Raw genomic sequence first — 24,370 nt, 5'->3', positions numbered from 1 at the left:
GCACAGAACTTGTATGTGAACATTCATGCAAATATCATTTGAAACGGCCAAGACCTGGACGCCACTCAACCCTCAACCAATAAACGCAGTAAATCTATAAGTGGACAACGGCTCAGCAGTCCTGAATGATCCCGAGTCAGGCACCGTGGACTTGTCTCAAAACAATTATGCTGAGTTAAAAGAGCCAAAAGAATACAGAGGGTACATGATTGAATGGTTCTATTTATACACAACCCTAGAAGATGAAAATGCAGCCAGAACGACCACAGTGGCCAAGGGTCCTAAGGGATGCGGGAGGGTCACCGACACAGGCTGGGACTTGGGGACTTGCACAACCTTGATGGTGGTACTTGTCAAAACTGATCCAGCCACACATTAAACTGTGTATCTACTGAGCTCATTCGTTTCACCTCAACAAAGCTGTTTCTAAAAAACTGCACACTGGGATGATCTTTACTATTTGGGGAAAAACACTGCTATGGGTGGGATTCTGCCCCCTAAAGGACGTGCAGACGTCCTGACCCTGGTACCTGGGAATGTGACCTTACTGGAAATGGAGTGTCTGCCAACTTAACTAAGGTACAAGCTGAGGGTGCACTGGAACAGGCAGGTGTGACACCCACGTGTCTGGTGCCCTTACGAGGGGAGAAAAGATGGAAAAGAAAGAGAGGAAGACGCCACATGGTGACACAGCCACAGGGGGAGTGGACACAGCCACGGCGGGGGGGGGGGTGGACACAGCCACGGGAAGACACACAGCCATAGGGGAACACAGCCATGGGGGGGGTGGACACAGCCACGGAAAGGGACACACAGCCACAGGGAACACAGCCATGGAAAGGGACACACAGCCACGGGAAGACACACAGCCACAGGGGGAACACAGCCATGGAGGGGTGGACACAGCCACGGAAAGGGACACACAGCCACGGAAAGGGACACACAGCCATGGGAAGACAAAGCCACGTGGGGACACACAGCCACAGGGGGACACACAGCCATGGGAAGACACACAGCCACGGGAAGACACACAGGCATGGGGGGGTGGACACAGCCATGGAAAGGGACACACAGCCACGGGAAGACACACAGCCACAAGGGAACACAGCCACGGGGGGGTGGACATAGCCACGGAAAGGGACACACAGCCACAGGAAGACAAAGCCACGTGGGGACACACAGCCACAGGGGGACACACAGCCACAGGGGAATGCACAGCCACGAGGGGGACACACAGCCATGAGGGGGACACACAGTCGTGGGGGGAAACACAGCCACAGGAAGACACACAGCCACGGGGGCAGACACAGCCATGGGGGAACACAGCCACAGAGGAACACACAGCCAAGGGAGGACACACAGTTATGGGGGACACAGCCATGGGGCAGACATAGCCATAGGGGACACAGAGCCAAGGGAGGACACACAGCTATGGGATGACATAGCCACGGGAGGACACAGCCATGCAATGAGAGGCCAGGGTGGGGTGATGCCCAACAAGTCAGACACACTGAAAGACCCCCTGCAGCTGTTGGGGGAGCTGCCAGGCTGATTTCTGACCCCGAGTCTCCACAGAATCACATATTTCTGCATCTGAAGCTTTCCTGGCTGTGTGGTACTTGTTGTGGCAGTTCTAAGAAGCTGATGGGACCACTGATCTGTATGAATGTGAAACATACTTCATGATTATTTCTAAAAGTAGATTTTACATAAGAACATTTGTGTCTAAAGTGGATACCGGCAGTGTTTCTCAGGAAAGCCTTTCACAAGCTTCTGTTCTAAACAGTTTCAGTTTGAGGTAGGAAGAACTTTCATGACTCTTGTGTGCTCTTTAGACACATGTGTCCTGTTGCAGAGCAGTCTTCAGTTTCAACTCAAAAGGAAAACATCTTCTGGCAGTGAGCAGAGCCAGGCTAGTCTCTGTTTTTTTCTGCCTGAATCCACGATCGTGCCAAGAAAACAACAGGTGTGTGGGGGTCAGAGTTAGCGTGGTTTTGTGCAACTCTGAGGTGCCTGGTGTCACAGGTGCTCAGTCCAACAGCAGCTCATGGGAGGAACACTTGCAGGTGACCCTCTGGGACCCAGACCCTGGTATCCCAGGGTGGCACGGCCTTGACTCTGCACAGAGTAGGTGCTCATCCCCGGTGTCCCTGGGCAGCCCAATCTCAACTCAGCGCACAGGAGGCACTCATCCCTGGTGTCTCAGGGTGGCCCCGCTTCGACCCAGCACACAGTAGGCCTTCATCCCCGGTGTCTTGATTTGGCGCACAAGGAGACATTGGAGGAGTGTCAGCTGAGTGAGTAACCCACACAGGGCAACATTCACACAAAACACTACCTCCTGTTAAGCCAGTGGCGAGGGTTTAACACTGAATAACGGTAGTGATCTTTATCCTTGTTTTAAAGAGGAGCCTCTTGAGGTTCATCTAGGTTTCCTGACCCAGCAGCCTGAACTGGGCGTGTCTAACCTCAAAGTCAGCCCTCCCACCCCTATTATCCGAGGAGCATGACTTGATACTACACACAGACTTCCGAGGTGAAAACCCTGCCTCTCTAGATCGATAGAGGACTTTTTCCTGGCTAAGCTCGCAGTCCTAAAATACACAGTCACTTCCCTGCACCTGGGGACAGAGAAATGGCAGAAGCCCAAATCCCTTCTTATCACCAGGGGACGACAAAGCAGAATCAACAGAAACACGACCCCTCAACCCAAGGCAACAGGCAATACACCTTAAGAATGATTCTTCTTCCGGTGATGTAAACTCCAGACAAAAGAAAATAATCGCATTGTTTCAAAGGCCTCTATGACTACACAGGTAACCAGCCCCTCTGACGTGTAGGTAGGCTCATTCATGGGGACTCTGGCAACTGTGAAAATAAATCAAAGACGGCTGGTCCCAAATGTTGTTTTATATAACTTTTTTAAAAAGTAAATTCTTTAGGATCTCAAATCTGAAATCAAACTATTTTTGGTAAGTTTTTGCTCTCAGAGCAAGAATAGATTGGAGTTCATTTCAGTGGTCGTGATTACCTGCCTCTCTGGTCAAGCATGATGCGTTCAACATTCCCATGAAACCTCATCCTTATCCCTGGTGGTCCCATGGTTAAGACTCTGCACTTCCACTGCAGGGGCCACGGTTCAACCCCTGGTCAAGGAACTGAGATCCCACAAGTTGCATGGCACAGACAATAACAACAAAAAATCTGTTTAATCCAGTCAGTTCAAAGTTAAGATGGCTGAATGCAGCTAAGAGACACACGAAGTCACAGCGAAAAAAATCCAAATAACGTTGGTGTCAACACCGGGCTTCCCTGGTGGCTCAGTGATAATCTGCCTGCAATGCGGGAGACATGGGGTCTACACCTGAGTCGGGAAGATCTCCTAGAGAAGGAAACGGCAACCCCCTCCAGTATTCTTGCCTGGAGACTTCCATGGACAGAGGAGCCTGGCGGGCTACAGTCCATGGGGTCACAGAGTTGGACACCACTGAGCGACTTAATGCTGCAGCTCTCTTCAAATGCAGACAAGAGTGGACAATTTTCAAATAAACGTTTCCCTCCCAAAGTACAGATATTGTGGTAAATTTGTAGACAAATTTAATATGTTTAAAGAGCTTCCTTGTCAATTTTTTCCTTTAAATAAATTAAACTCTAAAAATAAATCCATAGGAGAAAGAGCAATAGTATATAATGTATTTGTTCCTCCCACATCTAAGTGGAAAAATCAAATGCATGAACAGAGGGTCCGCAACACACTGATGTGCTGCCCAGCATAGGTGTCAGGAGCAGGGTTCCCTCAGACAAAGCCGCTACCCCTCACAGCGAACACAGCAGTTTAACCCATAGCTTAATGTGGCAGGGGCTTTTCAGAACCTAAAACCTAAGAAAGAAACTCAGTAGGGGCAACAAAAACTAAAAATGTGTTGTCTGAGGCAAGTTATGGAAATAGAAAACTCCTAAGCTCCTCAGTTACAAAGGTCTGGGGTTTGTGATGTCCTTCCTTCCCTTCCAGGTACATTCAGAAGTTGCTCTGCCTTCCTCTGTGAAATCCATTTCAGTAACAAAGAACCTTCGAAGCCACCCCGACCCCCACCAAGACACCATCCACAAACCTCACCCCTAAAGAGCAGAGAAAAACTCCTCTGAAACGCATCCTAAGAAGCCAAAGGGATGCATGTCTCCACCGTCCGCAGCTCTACCATTACTGGTAGCGGACTCAGGACTGAGAGAGACCCGCGGAGCTCAGGCTGCCCATCCCCGTTCTCGCGGCTCCACTCACCTGAGCACTTCCTCCCGCTGCCCCGGGAGCCGCAGGCTGTCCGGCCGGTCCCTCCGCCGGCGGTAGAGCCCCGACTGCGAGAGCTCTTTCAGCTGCAAGGCCGTCATGCTCCCCACCCTCCAGGGCCCGCCCCCGACCCCCGACCGCGACCCTCGGAGCTCGGCACCAACGGAGACTGTCCTGTCCCACAGGCACACCTGGCCCAGGGAGAGGCCTGGGGCGGTGGCGCCCTGCCCGGCGCTTCCTGCTTCCCCGACGCACCCCCTCCCTGGGCCGGGCTTATCTCCGCCTGCACCTGGGGTGGGGGGGGGGTGGGGGCGGGGGGACCTGGTGCTCACGTGTTGACCAACAGGCAAAGCCTGGCGGCGGTGAGCCATCACACCGGCGCCGGCATGAATCCTACCAGCATCGTTCTGATCAAAACCGGCTGAAAAGTCCCTGAAAGGTAGCGACTAGAGGAGGGGCCTGCCCTGTTCTATTTGCCAGGAAACCCACCAACACTTCACAGGCAGCTGCCGGTGTCAAGAAGTGCCTGGTCATCAGGAGCTCATAGGGACATTTTCCTTAAAAAAAAAAAAAAAAAAAAAGGCCCAGTTCTCAAGGCATCAGCTAGTTCCTCCCTCTCCACTGAGCTCTAAATCCTCTTTAGAAAGGAAGGAAGTGCCTTCTTTCCTCCCCCATTAAATGTTACTCAAAAATTCATAACTGAAAGGAAAGTGGTTTCTTCTACCAACCCCCATTCGGGGATTGTCTCAACTCAGGATCGCCTGGGGTCCTTTCACCTGAGATGCCCAAAGTCTACCCAGAACTGTCCTGGGTGCCCAGGAGCCCTGCATGTTTGACCCCAAGTAAGGAGGGCAGGTCTGGTTCCTGGGGTAAAGAGTGTAGGTGGGTGTCTGCAGAATGGGGGACAGACAATAGGGACACATCCTTGTCACCCGGCCCTGCAGGATGCCAGGAAGACAGCAGGCAGCTCTGACTCAGCCTCTTCTCAGGACAGGCCACTCTTGCTCTCCGCCAGCAGCCTGGCTTTGTGGTTCCGGCAATTTCTGTCTGTGTCAGCATCTTCCTGCCAGGATCTCCTCCAGGCTGAGAGCAGAATGGCTCTGAAAGTTCTTTTCACTCCAAGAGTTAAAGAGTTAACATACTCCCCTCTCTAGGACGTTTATTGTGAATCCAAGTATTGGGGCATCCCATGGAAGCAGGGTCTCTTCTTGGTCTCTCTCCTTCACTTAGCACTGCAGCCCTGGCTCCCCTGGGGCTGCAACCCTGATCCCATCGCCCACTAGAAACATGACTTTCTACAGCTGCCATCAAAATGCAATATCCGGTTTTAAAGAAGATGCATTGGGGAAATTAGTAATTGTTGTGTGTGTGTTAGTCACTCAGTCGTGTCCGACTCTTTGCGACTTCATGGACTGTAGCCCACCAGGCTTTTCTGTCCACGGGATTCTCAAGGCAAGAACAGTGGAGCGGGTTGCTATTCCCTTCTCCAGGGGATCTTCCAGGCCCAGGGATCAAACCCAGGTCTCCCACACTGCAGGCAGATTCTTCAAGGTCTGAGCCACCAGGGAAGCCCAAGTAATATTGTTACCACTCTAGATTTAATTAGTGATGAAAGGTAAAAGCAAAGAAGTGACAGGTGTTGCCTTCCCTCTCTCTGGGAGGGGACACAAAACTGGTGCTTGGGAGCCTTGGCATTGGGCAGAGCAGCAGAAGACAGCTGTGTACCTCCTGGACTTTCACTGTCCCGCTTATTCAAGATAAATGCGAGAAATATAGAAGATTTACATATACCTTTCATACAAAGCTCTAGAATCCTACTGAGACCCCCCCAAAAAAAATACAGAAAAGTTGAAAGTTTACAGTAATAGAAACCTCAAATCAGGACTCCTAAAGTGTCTAATTCTTATAGTTTTTGTCATGACTGGTGAAAAACACAGAGAAAAAAAATCTTTTTTTTTTTTTTTTACTCTAAGCATCAAAACAGGTAAGACACCTAATGAATAGAACACAATTACTTGTGGCCACTGCAGACACAGAAACTTTAACATAGGACTATAACATAGTTATATGGATATGTCCTATAACACAGGACATATGTATCTATAAGAAAATGTAAATAAGAGAGCTTGATTTTGGTTTTTGTTCATGGTGTTTTCTTTTTTTTTTTTTTAACTTTTTATTTTGTATTGGGGTATAGCCAGTTATTAACGTTGTGACAGTTTCATGTGAATAGCGAAGGGACTCAGCCACACATATACATGTATCCATTCTCCCCCAAATCCCCCTCCATGCAGGCTGGCACATAACATTGAGCAGAGTTCCCTGTGCTGTCCTTGTTGGTTATCATTTCAAATACAGCAGGGTGCACATGTCCATCCCAAATTCCCTAACTGTCCCTTCCCTCCTCCTTAACCCATAAGTCGGTTCTCTAAGTCTGAGTGTCTCTGTTAAGAGAGCTTCATTTCTAAGAGACCTTTTGAAGGTTCTAGGCGGCCCGCTGACAAGGAGAAAGGGCTTGGAAACCAGTAAAGCTGACGAGACAGGAAACACCTTCTGTGTAGGATGAATCCTGTAGGTGATGAGTCTAAGGTTAAAAGGATGTGAACAGGAAAAAAAAAGAACAAACCGAAACAATTCACGGCCTTTGACTTTTAAAATAGCTGTGCTGACAGATAGAAATTTCAGTAAACTGATGCTAATATATGCTACCAACTGGGCAAAATTAAATCCCGAGGTTTTGGGCAAAGGTCTTTTAACCACTGTCATTTTACTGACAACAGATTGAGACAGACAGAGCTGTCCCTCTGGCCCAAGTTCACTGGGAGTTGCTGTGCGGGGTGTGCAGCTGGGGTGACCTACCCCCAGCAAAGTTTTCTGTGTGGAAAGAGGGAGGGGGAGTGCACAGGAGGCAGTGACAAGGGCATCTCACGTCCCTGGTTCCTTCCTTTCAAGCTTTTCCACCGAAGTTGTCAACTGAGCCTGGGTGGAGATCAGGGCTATTTAAAAATAGTTTTAAATTTCAAAGGACTGTCTAAGCATCTGGTACTGAGGGAGGCCATGTGGGTGTCTACATGGGAAGTTCATTTCTCAGAGTAGAGCAGTGCTCCCACCTGATGAAGCTCCCGGGCTCCCTGCCCCCACCTTTACTGCCCATCAGCTGCCAAGGAGCTGAAGGTTCATAAACACACCGCCGAGGGGCACCTCCCAACTCCCACCACAGGGGCGGCTGCTCTGTGAACCTGCCCGCCCGGCCACCGGGCTCTCCTGGGACCTGATGGCTCTGCCAGTTTATTCTCTTAGATGAAATGACTATACAGGAAGGTCCAGGGAGCATCGCACCAGGCCTTGCTCTGCAGGTTGACCTCTGACCCTGGGCCCCACCTTTCGGGGGTCATGGACCATCTGTGAGTCTGATAAAGGTCAGTGAGCCTCAGCAATGACTGTGAGCACAACACTGCCTCCACCTCAGGGCACGGGCAGGGGACTTACAGGGACACCCCTGCCTTTGGCAGGGGGAGCCCTGAGCTCAACTGCGGCCAGACTCTGGTTCAGGGGAGTTACTGCTATCTTCCTCAACTTCTCCCCACCTCCCAGCTCATCTCTGCCTCTGGCCTCACCCTCCTCTCTGTCCTCCACATTTGCAGGAGGTCTTCCCAAACATAAACTCACAGGTAGTGGAAAACCCTGCAGTGCCCCCTACCCCAGCCAATCCCCCGCTCAGTATCACTGCAGGCGTCCCTCTCACAGTGGGCTTTGGGACGAGGGTCTCCACCTGCTCCGCCACCAGATACCAGCCCTCCCAGAGAAGCTGTACAGCTACTTCATCCCTGGTCGACAAGGCCAGGTACACCGTACAGCAGGCATTCCCTAAGTTCTCTTAGTTGGTTTAGTTGTCCAACCAACTGATTCCAAGAGACTTGTCAGTTTATGATGATGCTAAGCTTGAGATGAATGCCCCGGAGCTTTGAAACTCTTAACCCTAACCCTGTTTTGCTTCTACATTTAACATGCGACGTTACCTAAGTGAGAATCATAAAGGCACATCCCTTCCATGATTTTGGGAAATGCTACTTTCCTCGCAGAATCCCCGACACTGTGTATATGTAGGGCTGAGCACCTCCCATGAGCATGAACACTTTCTTTTGTGAGAAAAACTAGAACACTGGCCCTGGTCTGCCCCTTCAGCTGAGTCAGTGAGGTTCTCAGTGTGCCTGCTCCACGCACTCCTTCAGGCCATGGGGAGTGAAGAGAGCTGGTTAAACCCTCTGCCTTGAAGAATGGGCTGCCAGTGTCCTGCATGGCAGGTTCCTTGGAGGAGGGGGCTGAAGCTGCACAGGCTTCCCGGCCAGCACTGGGTGGGCCCCGGGTCAGGCCCCCTCCCCAGACCGGGAGCCTCAGGCTGCAGACGCCTGAACAGTGGACACTGCCAGGCTGCCAGGCCATGAATCTCCTCGTAGGATGAGAGAAGAATTTTGTTTTGCCAACACTCTGAACTCAGTGGAAACGAGTCCTTTTCAGTTTACATTTTATCACATGAGTAATCACCTTTGGAGTAAGCAAAGTTTCCCTGATGGAGCACAGCAGTCCCCATACTCCCTCCCCCCAGACACTGGCTTTCTTGTCATCCATGAAGGCTCAGACCCCATGTTTCTCATTCACAGGTTCAAACTCAAGTACAGCAGTGTGTGAGAGGGCTGAATCCACCGTCCAGAAAAGAAGTCACCAAAAACACGGTCCCTAACCTGTTTGCCAGTCCGAGAGCGCCCCTCCTCCTCTTGGGGAGCCTCGATGATGAAAGTCATCCATCAGAAACAGAGGGGGCGGGGATGAGATTAGAGAGTCAGGCGGGGGTGGGGGTGTGGGGGGTTGTCTCTCAAAGGTCTCTTTATCCTAAGAGCCTGGGAACCACAGGGGCCTGAGAAGATCAAACTTGTTTTGCAAAGACCCCTCTCACACACCTGGGAGCCAGGAGGCCTAGGCTTCAGAGGAGAGACCGGGGGGAGGGCATTTAGGGAGAGGAGGGGGTGAGGGGGGTGACGGACCAGACAGGGAGCCAAGGCTGCACCCCTTCTGCCTCAATCCTGCCTGTGGAAAGCCAGCATTTAAATCCACTTTGAATCTAAGATTTTCAAAAAGTGTTACAAAAGAAAAGGCTGGGACACAGACAGACGTGTCCGTGTGGCGCTGTGTGCGGAGCTTATGTACTGCTCACAGCTCACAGTCCACCCAGCATTCATCCCGGTCCCACCAGCCATGGATCATCACTACCCTCGCTGTTCAGAAGAGGTGACCAAGTATCAAAGCAGGTCGGTGTCTAGACAAGCACAGCCACCAAGGGGGCATGTGGAGCAACACTTGGCCTCGCTGCTGCCCCTGGGCCCAAGCTCAGGCCACTAGTCAGCAGGAGGTCTGCCCTGAGCCTCTCAGGTGGACAAGCCCACCCAGGAGCTCTAGGGACACACAGTGAGGGGCCTAGGGGGAACTGCCCCCAAATGTTCCTCGAAGGCAGATGGACTACTCTAAACTAAAGGTACTTAAGAATGGTGGATGCAACAGGGACACTGTGACCCCTCCTCCATCACCCGAGGCAGGAGCTGAGCCTCCATAAAGGATGTGCTTATCAGTGGACAGAGAACCTGAACAAACAAACCCTCAGCCTCTTTAGGGGACCAACCCCGGGCCAAACTGCTCAGATTCTTCACTAATTGAGCATCCAAAGCCTGCGCTTCTTTGTTCTGTCACGTGTGCATGCGTGCTAAGTCGATTCAGTCCTGTCTGACTGTGCAACCCTACGGACTGTAGCCTGCCAGGCTCTTCTGTCCATGGGATTCTCCAGGAAAGAATATTGGAGTGGGTTGCCATGACCTTCTCCAGGGGATTTTCCTGACCCAGGGACTGAACCCAGGTCTCCTGCATTGCAGGCAGATTCTTTACCATCTGGGGCTTGCCTGGTGGCTCAGCTGGTAAAGAATCCACCTGCAATGTGGGAGACCTGGGTTCGATCCCTGGGTTGGGAAGATCCCCTGGAGAAGGAAAAGGCTGCCCATTCCAGTATTCTGGCCTGGAGAATTCCATGGGCTGTATAGTCAGTGGGGTCGCAAAGAGTCGGACACGACTGAGTGACTTTCACTTTCTTTACAATCTGAGCCACTAGGTAAGCCCCTCTTTGTCCTGGCAACTGCTTTCAAATTTGTTTCTTTGTCTAACGAATATAAAAGCCACCTTCTTTGGCCACATTTTGGGTCCCACTTCTGTGAGACCTCCGTGCGCAGGAATTAAGACTTGCCTCTTCGTCTCCTGTTCATCTGTCTTGTGTCAATTTTACTATCAGTCCAGAGACAAGAACTCCAGCGGGGTGGGAGGGTGTCTCCTCGCCACTGCAGGCACAGGAGCCCTGAGGACACCCCCAGACTAAACACAGGCTGGAGAGACTGAACCACATCCCCACCCCATCCCCCGTCCCACCAGCCCCATTCCCTCCCTGGAGCCAGGACCCCAGTCGACCTGGATGAATGTGGTGGATGGGTACCAAGGGTACAAAAGGAGACCAAGGGCACTGACACGGACTTTCCTCCTACAGTTTCAGGAGAAAAAGCCAGTGGACAGAGTCAGACGTGAACCTTTGATGTCACTGGATTCCTGGACTGCTTGGAGACCATCTCCCTTCAGGGTATGGTGAAGACTCGGGCTTCCAAGAGTTCAGGGAAAAAGGCAAAGATTCTAAAGAAAACAAGTTTTCTCAAGACCAAGTGTGTTGTTGAACAGAACAGGGGACTGAGGGGGGCCCACGCCCCCAGCTCCTGGTCTGCAAGCCCTCTATTGACAGCCTCCTCAATGTCTGTCAACAGAAAAGCAGATGTAACATGTTGTGAGTTCTTCATTCAACACCGCACAGCTACAGAAGAGAGTGAAAGTAAAGTGAGAGTCGCTCAGTCGTGTCCGACTCTTTGCGACCCCATGGACTATACAGTCCATGGAATTCTCCAGGCCAGAATGCTGGAGTGGGCAGCCTTTCCCTTTTCCAGGGGATCTTCCCAACCTAGGGATCGAACCCAGGTCTCCCACATTGCGGGCGGATTCTTTACCAGCTAAGCCACTGGCCCAAGAATACTGGAATGGGTAGCCATTCCCTTCTCCAAGGGATCTTCTTGACTCAGGAAATGAACCAGGGTCTCCTGCATTGCAGGCGGATTCTTTACCAGCTGAGCTACGAGGGAATCCCAGAGAAGAGAGATAGCTCACTAAAGCTTCACAGATAACCCAGGAATGAACCAAGAACAAGGCTGAGAGAAAAGCCCAATTTGCATAGTAACGCAGATGATACACATTATATAAAATCTGAAACAAAATAAACAAGGACTTTCCTGGAGGTCCAGTGGTTTAGATCCCCTGCTTCCATTGCAGGAGGCATGCGTGGCTTTGATCCCTGGTTGGAGAAGATTCTGCATGAAAAAGAACAAATAATCCTTCGCAATGCTGGACACCTGATGTGAAGAGCCGATTCGCTGGAAAAGACCCTGATGCTGGGAAAGACTGAAGGCAGGAGAAGGGGACAATAGAGGATGAGATGGTTGAATGGCATCACCAACTCAATGGACATGAGTTTGAGCAAGCTCCGGAAAATGGTGAAGGACAGGGAAGCCTGGAATGCTGCAGTCCATGGGTTGCAGAGTCAGACATGACTGAGCGAATGAACAATTATATGCACTGTTAAGATTACACAAGTGTTTAATAAAAGGATAAACAAGAGCTTAGTTTCCTCCTGGGGGAAAAGTAGGAGGGAAAATCATCAGTAAAGTGCACCCAGTGATAAAATTGTATTTGTAACGCTTTATTTAAGGCAGGTGATAGGTACTTGGAGGCTCCTATTTAATTCTCTGTATGTGTGTGCATGCACGCACACACTCCGTCGTGTCTGACTCTGTGACCGTGCCACCACCTGGGAAGCATTACAGTCTACATTTTCATTAAAAAAACAAAAAAAACCAAAAAAAAACAAAGAAGACTCAGAGCGTGCTTCTCTTGGAACTTGTAAACCAACAGGGTTTGAAGCTGCACTTCTGCCACCATGTGGCTCCTTGAGGTATTACATGCACACGATTTGCAGAAAACTCAAGTCTGAAACCGGAGAAGGCAATGGCACCCCACTCCAGTACTCTTGCCTGGAAAATCCCATGGACGGAGGAGTCTGGCAGGCTGCAGTCCATGGGGTCGCTAAGAGTCAGACATGACTGAGCGACTTCACTTTCACTTTTCACTTTCACGCACTGGAGAAGGAAATGGCAACCCACTCCAGTGTTCTTGCCTGGAGAATCCCAGGGACGGGGGAGCCTGGTGGGCTGCCGTCTATGGGGTCGCACAGAGTCGGACATGACTGAAGGGACTTAGCAGCAGCAGCAGCAAGTCTGAAACGGAGAAGGCAATGGCACCCCACTCCAGTACTCTTGCCTGGACAATCCCATGGATGGAGGAGCCTGGTAGGCTGCAGTCCATGAGGTCGCTAAGAGTCGGACACGACTGAGTGACTTCACTTTCATTTTTCACTTTCATGCATTGGAGAAGGAAATGGCAACCTACTCCAGTGTTCTTGCCTGGAGAATCCCAGGGATGGGGGAGCCTGGTGGGCCGCCGTCTATGGGGTTGCAGAGTCAGACACGAATGAAGCGAATTAGCAGCAGCAGCAGCATTAAGTCTGAAAAGGGGCATTGTTATTTATTCTCAGGTGCAGCGTCCCAGGAAAGTGACCCACAATGAGAGCCCGAGTGTCCACCACTCTGTATGCAACCAACGCTAGAAGCCCATTTGACCGATTGTGAACGGTGCTTGACGACAGCACAGAAAGCATGACATGATGCAAACAAAGGAAACCAGACCCCAACCTTACACCATATGCACAAAGAATAACTCAGCGTGGATTACGGACTTACACATAAGACCTGAAACTATAAACTCCCAGGAGAAATCAGAAAGGAAAAGCAACTTGACATCCGTCTTGGCAACGATTTTCTTCATGTGACCACCAAGAACGCAAGCCACCAAAGCAAAGTCGGCAAGTGGGACTACACCAAACTGAAAAGCCTCTGTCCAGCAAAAGAAACAATACAAAAATGAAAACAAAATGTACAGATGCGAGAAGAAATTTTCAAATCACATGTCACATAAGCAGTTAATACCCCAAGATGCATACTTAAAAATGTATACAGCCCAAAAGCAAAAAAACAAAAAAAAAAACATTTTCCCAAAGACTTACAGATGACCAACAGGTACACAGAAAATGGTCCACATCACTACTCATCAGGAAAATGCAAATCAAACTACAATGAAATGTCACCTCACACCTGTCAGTAACGCTTTTATGAAAGAGCCAAGAAACAACAAATGTTGGCAAGGATGTGGGGGGAAAAGGGAACCCTTATGCTCTGTGTGTGGGAATGTCAGTGTGGGCAGCCACTGTTGAACAGAGTAGGGAGGTTCCTCAAAAAACTAAAAATAGAGCTACCATGTCACCCAGCTATCTCACGTCCGGGTGTATACTGGAAGGAAATGAAATCATGATCACAGAGACAGCTTTGTGCTCTCATGTTTATGGCAGCACCACTCACAATGACCAAGACACACAGACAACCTGAGGGTCCATCGCTGGGTGAACAGATAAAATTTCTCTCTCTCTCACATACAGGCATGCACGCACACACACACAGAGGAAAGCGTCTCAGCCATAAAAAAGGACATCCTGCCATTTGCAAAAGCATGGATGGACTGCTAGGGCATTACACTAAGTGAAATAAATCAGACAGAGAGAGACAAATACTATGTGATCGAATCTACACACGGAATCAAACAACACTGAACCCACAGAAACAGCAGAAGGGTGATGCCAGGGACTGGGCTGGGGTGGGGAGGGGAGATGCTGGTCAGAGGATACAGAGCTGAGTTCCAGTTATGAGACGAATCAGCTCTGGGGATGTATGGGGACAGTAATTAACAATACTGTATACGCGAAAGTCCTTTCACGAGTAGACATTTTATGTTCTCACCACAACAAAATGGTAATTATGTGTGGTCATGGGTGGGTTAATTAACCTTATCATGGTAAACATGTTGGAAAACTATATACGTGTCTCAAATCTTTACATTATACACCTTAAAATCACATGAAGTTACATGTCAATTACATCTCAAAAAAGCTGGAAAAAGGGGAAAATTTTAAAAACATTATGCTATGAAGCCCAGTCAGAGGTGATGAGAAAGTTACTGGTCATGAATTGTAGGGAAAAAAAAGGATGAATGTAAGATACATTCGAGATAGGAAGGTTAGATTAGTCATAACACCAGCAAAACCAGGTGAGATGGGCTGGCGTCCAGACACAGACATTTGCCCTGGTAGGCAAATGGGGGACCTGTGTGTAGACTCCAAATCCAGGAGCGAAGAAGCAGGAAGAAACCATGAGAAGACGCCGGTCCACAGTGTGAGGCTGATGTGCAGACCCTGGTGCTTATCACAGCAGACCTCACCAGAGATCAGCACCTCTCTTCTGAATACCCAGGTCAGAGAGACGCAAACCTAGAGCGTATACACGGCGGTCTTGAATAGACATACAGAAACAGGTCCTCGTGTGAGATCGTGTGCACTCAGGCACTAACTTGGTGAAGGGAGCAGACCACTGGCTTAACTACATTCTGTTCACTCTGTGGGGTGGGGTCTGTGATGACTGTACAGGGGTGTTTGCCCTGCTCCTTATTCTGGCTGCACCCCACAGCTGACCCCAGGCCTGTGCGGGCTCAGCCCCTCCAGTGGGAGCAGGACTCAGCATCCAGTTGAGACTCGTAAGATGGGGAAATCGACAAACAATGGGATCGCACTAAAAAGGAACAAAATAAATTAGCCACCCGCCCAAACACACACATACACAAACCTTCCCATAGGTGAGCACAGGTCTGACTGCCATGTGCTGGGCTTGATTCAGATCACCCCACATCCCACAGATGTCCCCCCTCCTCCTCCCACTCCCACCAAGGTCAGCTCCCAGGTGCTCTGACAAGTCTCCAGTTTTCCTTCCACAACAGGAAGGAAGGAAGTTTGCAAATTCACGGTCATCACAAGAGTCCATTCATGAGGATCAAGTGAGGATTAGTTTGATCTGGCCATTGCCACAGAACTGGATTTAACTTGAGAGGGTCTGAATGTAGTGATGTCTAAAATTTAATATCAAACAGAGTTTTCATGACTGCTCACCTCCTCCATGGCAGGGTCAGCAGATTCTTTTTTTCTGGCAGCACCATGAGGCTTCTGGGATCTCAGCCTGCCAATTGGGGATCAAACCCCAGACCCTGGCAGTGAGAGTACCGAGTCCTAACCACTGGACCAAAAGGTCAGAGTATGACTATTTCAGGCTCTGAGGGCCCCAGGCCTCTGTTGTGACTTTTCACTACCCCCCGTGGCTCAGAGGCAGCCCTGGATGACAGCTAACAGACGATGGGTTGCGTCCCAAGACTGATGTTCGAATAGCATGTGATTTTCACACCTGCATTTTTTTTTCAGACATTAAAAGCTGTCAAAACCATTCTTGGCTCACAGGCTGTGGCTAGGCTTGGGCTGCAGACTGAACCACATCTGATAAACACACATAAAACACCATTTACTGTATAACCATGAGAAAACAGGTTTTTCTTGATAAAATGCTAACTCCTTAAGCAATATATCGGACAGCAGGTTCCCAAAGTGAATGCCCCAAAGACCCTCAATCACAGCCTTCACAAGGACAAGTGCCGGGTTTACAACAACAGAAAGACAGACCCCCAGCTTCCATGGTGCCTGCAGCAGCACAAATGATGGAATCAAGACAGAGTCTGACCCAAACACACCCGCCCAGCTCAGCCGGGGCAGCACTCCCGCCGGGACGCCCCACACAGAGAGGAAGACCACAGCTGCTGGAGTCAAGAGGAACAGGACTGTGGGGCTCAGGAAACAGACACACCCTTCTCTTCCAAATCGGTTGTGTCCCACATTCAGGACTTCATCTGAAAAATTCCAAACAGGTGTTTCAGCATCACTGACCTCCACTTGATGCCTACTGCCCAGCTATCCATCTTTACTCTCTCCTTTTTTTAAGATTTTTTTTTTAATGTGGACCGTTTCTAAAGTCTTTATTGAATTTGTTACAATATTGTTTTAGTTTTATTGTTTTGGTTTTTGGCCAAGAGGCATGTGGGATCTTTGCTCTCTGACCAGGGACTGAACCACACGCCCTGCGCTGAAAGGTGAAGTCTTAACCACTGGACCACCAGGGAAGTAAGTCCTCTTCACTCTCTGCTTCTACTTGATTTTTCCTTCCTCCCAGCTTATAAGACGTCATGCTGCTGCTGCTGCTGCTAAGTCGCTTCAGTCGTGTCCGACTCTGTGCAACCCCATAGACAGCAGCCCACCAGGCTCCCGTCCCTGGGATTCTCCAGGCAAGAACACTGGAGTGGGTTGCCATTTCCTTCTCCAGTGCATGAAAGTGAAAAGTGAAAGTGAAGTCGCTCAGTCATGTTCGATCGCGACCCCATGGACTGTAGCCTACCAGGCTCCTCCGTCCTTGGGATTTCCCAGGCAAGAGTACTGGAGTGGGTTGCCATTGCCTTCTCCATAAGAAGTCATACATGTCATTCAATTCTATTAAAGTTGTGATAAGAAAAAAAATTCTGACAAACCTCTTTACAAGGTTAAAGGTTAAAGCTAGAATACCCCCAGAACATCTTCACCTGACAGTTACCTTCATCATTCTGAACAGCAACATGGAAATGTCACCCACAGAGAGAGATGCTTTTCAGCAGAAAGCTTTCTTTGCCCCTCAGATCACATCTAAGATCTGCCTGGTAAAAAAGTCCATTTGCAAACAAGTCCATTTGTTGAGAGTAGAGGTTTACTTTAGTTCACTGATATACTGGAAAGCTGACTGGCTGGTCGGTCTACAGCAGCTTCCTACACACCAGTCCTAATTGTAAGATGTGAGCCCTGCAGGGCTTAGGCAGGGTCAGAGGTGACAGGCACAGCCTGACACAGGGCAGGAACCCACAGCTGGTAGTTATCACCATAAACAGGACACTGAAGAACGAGCTGAGAATTTAATGTGAGGACATGTGGGAGAAGTCTTTTAAGAGAAAAGCATTCCTGGTGGCTTTTTTTTTTTTTGCCATGTGTGATCTTGGTTCCCCTACCAGGGATCAAAGCCATTCCCCCTGCATTGGGAGTGTGGGGTCTGAACCACTGGCCCACCAGTGAAGTCCCCAAAGAACCACATTTCTCTCTGCAAATGGAAAAGGGGAAAGAAAGAAAATGCACACAAGGAAATTCTCCTGGTTTGTGGCGATGGACAGAGAGGGTTGTGTACTTCTCTATTTCACACACAAACGGAGGGTTGCATGTTTCCCTGTTTTTCACACACACACACACACAGCTGTGTGCTTTCTCGTTTCTTACACAGCACACACACACACAGGGCTGTGTGTTTTTCTATTTCTCACACATACACATACACACACAGAGGGCTGTGTGTTTCCCTGTTTCACACACACACAGATACACACCACACACACACACACACCACTGGTGGAAAGGACCAAACTTGGCCTGTGCTGGTAAATTGGCAGCTTATTCAATTGTCAAGAATTCACAATATTTTAACTGTCCTATTTAAAAATAGCCTTCTAGAAAACCTCAGAAATAGAGTCACCATTACAATCATGAGTTGTGGTGGGAGGGAATGACTCCTCTGTGTTATCAGAACATGTTTGTGTATATGCTTCTGTGCACTTTCCTACAAAGGTCTGCACACCACAGAGCCTCAAGGTGGGCTGTGCGCAGTAAGTCAAATTTAGACCCTGCTGACCCATCCACCTGCTCCAAGCACCTCTGGGCTTTCTTCTCACATCCTTGTCATGGCCTCGTTGGGTGCACCTTCACCAGGGATGCGGGACAGGACACTGAACGCACGCACTTGCTACGTATCTCACACCAAGCTAAGCCCCCTCAAGGGCCCCCACTCCCACCTCGTTTCCACGGCACATCGTCACCTCCACATGGCTTGACCACTGATGCAACCACCTAACCTAACCACGCAGAACACTCACCTGTGCAGCTAACAGCACTGCCCACATCTTTCGGGGTTTGGCAGCATACCACTGTGAGATCTCAAGGCTGAAAGAAGGGGCTGACAGAGCCAGACTGATGATGGGGGCAGGCAGGGGTCTCCTGCCTTAACACACAGACACAGGCCCCCAGCCTCTCCAGAAGACTCAACTGTAGACCCCACAGCCTGGGATATAACGCTGCGCCAGGCATGCTCAGTCCTGACTGACTCTTCGAGACTCCAGGGACTGTAGCCCTCCAGGGTCCTCTGTCCATGGGATTCCCCAGGCAAGCATACTGGAGTGGGTTGCCATTTCCTCCTCCATGGGATCTTCCCAACCCAGGGATCAAACCCACGTCTCCTGTGACTCCTGCATTGCAGGCGGATTCTTTACCTGCTGAGCCATCGGGGAAGCCCCATATGGGATGGATTAAAGAGGCTGAATTTAAGAATTATTTCCTGGGCTTAGAAATTGAGGTTCAGGAAGATTCATAAATTTCCCCCCCAAACAAGTCAAAATACCTAAAGTAAGGGGACTGTGCTCTGGCCACAGTGTCAGTTAACTTTAATTAAAACAAAGTGTTTTCCATGTCCTAGCTACAGAGGACGGTTACTGACCTGCAGCATGTGCACAGTTAAAAAGTATTTTATAAAAAGGGGAAAGTAAGTAGCATTGAAAACCCTCATCTTTGCAGAGAACTGCTGAAATAAACAATTATTTTGAAAGCTATATTTGAGGTATACATTGAAAACTAGCATTAAACAGTAATTTTTTTTGCTCTTTTTTCCTATCATATAGAGTATTTTCATCAGTTTATTTATGAACGGGAAAAAATGAGGCCGTTTTTTCAAAGAGCCTAACAAAATGATGTCTTTTGCAGAAATAGAAAAATTCATTCTAAAAGTCACAGGAACCTCAAGAAACGCGACCCAGCCCCAAGCCAAAATATCTTGAAAAAGATGAAGTCTGAGGTTTCCTAACTTCCTGATTTCAAAATGTACTACAAACTTCCAATAACGTAAATAGTGCAGTGCTGGCAAGAGTTCAGACGCACAGACCAATGGGAGAGAACTCAGGGCTGGTAATAAACCCTCCACATACAGCCAAATGATTTTCAACAAGGGTGCCAAGACTGCTCAGTGGGACAAAGTGCAGTCTTTTCAACAAATGGTGGGAAAAACGTCCTCAAGCATTCATTTAAGCAAAAGAATAAAGCTGGACTCTTAACCTCATGGTATAAAGAGAAGCTGACTCCAAACAGCTCAGATAAAACTCTTAGAAGAGAACACAGGAGAAAAACCATAATATTAGATTTTGTTACAATTTACTGGATATGACCCCCCAAAAAAGAGCAACAAAAATAACACCAGGCAGTGGAACTGTATCAACATTAAACATTTCTGTGTGACACGGGACACAATCTAGAGTGAAGGAGAACCTAGAGTCGGGAGAAAGTCTGGGTACACCACATATGTGACAAGGAGCTCATACCTAAAACCTGTAAAGAATCAACACGACAACTAGATACAGTGAGCACGGTGGGCAAGACTGAGATGGAAGTGAAGCGGGTCAAAGGCAACTAAGTAGGCAGAACCACAGGAAGAAAAGGATGAAGGGGAAATTCCGAGAACCTTTAAAAATACTTTCTGCTTTGCTGGAAGAGAAGTCTGCCCTGTCACTTATCCGGCTCCAAGTGGAGTTGAAGCCTGGGAATCCCATATAAGGGCGCTCACTCAGGGCTGTTTCCGCAGGCATGTCACAGCCCCCGCCCCCACAGCGCATCTGAAAATGGCATTTGGGAGAGGAGGTCTCTGGCAGCAGCATACACATACATATTACAGGCTGAGGTTTCCATCCTCAATAGCCAGGTGACCTGCCAAGACACGTCATCCTTGCCCAAACACAGTTCAGCATCTGGCGGTTTTCCTGCAGTGGCAGCTGGTGGTAGACACAGAGGCCGTGTGGCTGTCATCCCCACAAGCAGCCCTTCAGTCAGAAACATGCTCACACTGCGGTGACGCCCTGCCGCCCATGGACAGGACTGTCCCGTCTCTGGGGAAGCCGCCTTCCAGCCCAGACTCCCTCCCGGGCTTTGGAGCGGAGCCTCTGTGCTGGGTGAGCCTCACACTTGTTTCAGCTCTGCACGGTCCAGTCGGGCAGCTACCAGCCAGGCAGCAACTTATCTGAATCGAGACGCGCTTTATATGTGAAATACACGTGGGATTCCTGAGAAATGTAAAATGTCTCAGCAACTGTTAACATGATCGTAGTGTGGATATAGTCTGGACATGGTAGTAGTTTGGCATTTCGAGTCACATCAAATCTATTATTAAAATTAACTTCATCTGCTCTTTTCTGCACGTGGTTGCTAGAAAATTGTGCAAATGTGGCATGGCTCACTTGATGTATTATGGACAGTTGTCCTAGACAAGATCACAGGCCTGTTACAGAATGAAGAGACATGGCCCAGAAACCATTCCGAGGACAAGGCACTGAAAACTCGGGCGCCCCCGTCCAAGCTCAGGGAACAGGAGGCTTTGAATCTTCTGAAGGTAAGCACGCAGCCCAGGGTGGGGGTCGGGGCAGCCTGGCCTGGAACCTGGTCTCCTCACCAGCAGGCTGGACTCCTGTCTGTAAAGTGTGTATCAAAACTCCCTCCAGGGCTGCAAGTACTATAAACAAAGGAATGTGTTTCCACCATCAGCAACACTGATGTTGAGTGAGTTCTCAACAAACAGACTTCCCTTTCTTTCAGGGCCTTAGAAGTCTTGTAGACACACTGAGGAGCTGATTCAGCTGTCACTCCCTGGGGTGAGTCACGGAGCCAGGGAGAGACTTGGATCCCACCGGGCGGGTGGGCGGGCAGGCAGGCGGGCAGGCAGACAGCCTTCAGAGTTCAACCCCTCCTAGGGCCCCGCCCACTTCTTCCTCTTGCTGCTAACTGCTGCTAAGCCACTTCAGTCATGTCCGACTCTGTGCGATCCCATGGACGGCAGCCCACTAGGCTCCTCTGTCCCTGGGATTCTCCAGGCAAGAATACTGGAGTGGGTTGCCATTTCCTTCTCCAATGCATGAAAGTGAAAAGTGAAAGTGAAGTTGCTCAGTCGCGTCTGACTCTTAGCGACCCCATGACTGCAGCCTACGAGGCTCCTCCGTCCATGGGATTTTCCAGGCAAGAATACTGGAGTGGGGTGCCATTGCCTTCTCCACTCCTTCCTCTTAGATCCTCACAAATCATTACAATTAACTTCGAAATTCTGGCAGCGGCTCAGGACTCCTTAGGACTGTTATTAATATCTCATTGCTACCATCTAAATTTGAATGTTGCTCTGTCCTAACTGTAGCACGGATACATCCTTTACTGACGGCGGGGTCTGGTCAGACACATAATGAATGAGACCTTCATAATGGCCTGAGAAATGAGCAAAGTCACACTGAATACAGACTTTCAATTACTGACCAGGTGAATCAGAGCCGTCACCTCTGACTGAGCAGCCCGGGCTTCATTTCTGGACGGTTTTTGGAAAAGCCACTTTTATGATCTCCTCGCAGTTGCTGCTGGCACCATGCTGGGCTAGCAGCCCCAAAGACTCTTTTCCTCACTTCAATGATGTTATTTTCTTATTCTCCACCCAACTTTCCCGAAACACTTGCCATCACTGATTACAGGTGCCAACCCTTCTGGGGTCTGGCTGAAGGAAGCTTCACAAGCATGCCAGGATCTGGTCTCCAGGACCCCTCCCACCATGACAGCAACGCAGGGTCTGGGCAGGGGGAGAGGGAAGTGGAGGATGACCCCTGTAGGATCCCCACCATGCCCCTTTGAGAAGGTGGGGGGATGGGCAGAGCAGGGTGAGGAAGGGAAAGGGAAGAGAGGGGAGGAGGCTGAACAAGGAAAAAGCAAAAGAAGGGAAGATAAAGTCTCTGCAGCAGTGGTTGGGCACAGGAGTAGGGGGGTGGCTCTGAAGAGGGGAGAAAACACGTGAAAATCTCAGACACTAAACAGAACGTGGTTCCTTTCAACCCTGACCTCCTCCGGGAGTTTCAGGTCTTTAAGGAGGCAAGCTCCAAATATGCAAAGTAAAGTAAAAACCAAAGCTCAAGAAACAGTTTGGTGGACCCTCAGAAAGTTCAACAGAGAATTACTATACGCCTTGGCAATCCCACCTCTGGGTCCCCACCCCACGGAACTGAAAGCAGGGACTCAGACGGCCGCACCCCCAAGTGCACTGCAGCACTCCCACAACAGAGAGCAGGCAGGAACTACTGTGGGTCCCTCGACAGACGAGTGGTGACAAAATGTGGTCCATCCACACAGTGGAGTAACAGCCGCCCCAAAAAGGAAAGACATCCAGATGCATGCCGCAGCAGGGGGGGCCTCAAAGTCATGCCGCTAAGTGGAAGGGCGACGCCAAGATCACATGTCATACGACCCACGTGTGTCATGTGTCGTGTGACCACATGTCACATTCCTTTGACACACTTGTGTCACGTGTTGTGTGAACGTGTCACATGTCATATGACCCATGTGTACCATGTGTCACGTGACCCACTTGTGTCATGTATATACAACCCCCTTGTGTCACGTCTTACAACCCACGCATGCCATGTGTTACATGTCCCACTCGTGTAAAGTGTTATGTGACCCACTCATGTCACATGACCTACGTGTATCACGCATTGCGTGACCCACTTGTGTCACGTGTTGAATGACCCACACATGTCACGTGTCATATGACCCACTCGTGTAAGACACACGACCAAGTTCAGAGGCAGGAAATGCATTGGAGCCGTTGAGGTGGGGAGCAGGGGTGAGGAGTTAGGGCTTCAGGTACACAGCACTTGACGTGACGGAAAGTCCTGTCAATGGAGAGAGGTGACGGTTGTACAGCATCATGAATATAGTTAATGCCACTAAAATGTATACCTTAAAACGGTTCAAATGGAGAGTTTTGTGTTAGAGGTATTTTACCACAATAAAAATAATTAAAACAGACCAAAAAAAAAAAAAAGGTAGGGGCGGGAGAGAATGTTTGTCAACCACCTAGATCTCATCAAGTACCAAGCTAGAACCCTTCTACATACGTGATCTCAATTAATCCTCCCTGTTCATAGATTACGCATTATAATCATTCACAGATGAAGAATCTGCAACTCACATAGTAAGTAATTGGTTCAGAATCATAGAAGTGGCAAAAGTAAGATCTGAACCCAAGTCTGGTCACCATAAAAGCCATGCTCTTCAGCTATACCTCAGTGTTTCTTTCAGGATAACCAGGCCCAGTGAATAAGTCAGTGAGGAAGGCGGCCCTGAGCCAGCCCATCAGCAACAAGAAAGACCACAAACAGCTGAGCCCAAGAACTCGGTGCCACCCCCACATCATGTGCAAGCGAGCTTCCTTCTAGCAGCAAAGGAACCTCCTTTCAGCACAGGATTAAACCCCATCAGTACACTGCCTAGGGCGTATCTACCTCTTCTCGCCCCCACCAAGATGACTTGGTAAATCTATTTTTCCATTTTTCATGTTCTATGTACCTGACCCCCCAACTCTAACCTGAAGGGCTAAAGCACCCAATTCCCCTGTCGATACCATGGGATACTTATAGTGACTTGTGGAACATAAAGGGACTTCCCAGGTGGCTCAGTGGTAAAGAACTCGCCTGTCAATGCAGGAAACACCAGAGACCTGGGGATTCAATCCATGGATCAGGAACATTTCCTAGAGGAGGAAATGGAAACAATTCCAGTATTCTTGCCTGGAATAGCCCATGGACAGAGGAGCTTGGTGGGCTACAGGCCATGGGGTCACAAAGAGTCAGACACAACTGAGTGACTTAGCATGCACACATGTGGAACATAAATACTTTCCTACACATGCCCTCACATCACCCACCCTTTAACTCTAGTCCACAGTGCAGACGGATTACTACAGGCTAACGACAGGCTCAGTCGCAGCTAAGATCTGTCCTCCA

The 24,370-nt window shown here is 49.4% G+C and overlaps 1 protein-coding gene across 7 annotated transcripts in view; it reads right to left on the bottom strand.

Moving 5' to 3' along the window:
- LIMS1 (LIM zinc finger domain containing 1) overlaps window positions 1-24,370 on the bottom strand; it is an 82,803-nt gene that overhangs the window by 27,855 nt on the left and 30,578 nt on the right. For 2 of the 7 annotated variants that reach the window (XM_086326715.1, XM_086326716.1), the window contains exon 1: window positions 4,280-4,979. The exons of 4 other annotated variants lie outside the window; for them this stretch is intronic. In XM_086326715.1, the coding sequence (XP_086182841.1) occupies window positions 4,280-4,656 (377 nt within the window). In that variant the 5' untranslated portion in view covers window positions 4,657-4,979. Of the gene's footprint in view, window positions 1-4,279; window positions 4,980-9,027; window positions 9,086-24,370 lie in introns of those variants that run through there. One more of the 7 variants, XM_086326724.1, reaches the window with a different exon arrangement.

Source organism: Bos grunniens, chromosome 11 (genome assembly GCF_055505025.1).
Source record: "Bos grunniens cultivar Pamir isolate PY7600 chromosome 11, Bosgru_T2T1.0, whole genome shotgun sequence".
NCBI lineage: Eukaryota > Metazoa > Chordata > Mammalia > Artiodactyla > Bovidae > Bos > Bos grunniens.
The sequence above is the reverse complement of the archived record's forward strand: the minus strand, read 5'-3'. Positions and strand labels throughout refer to the sequence as shown.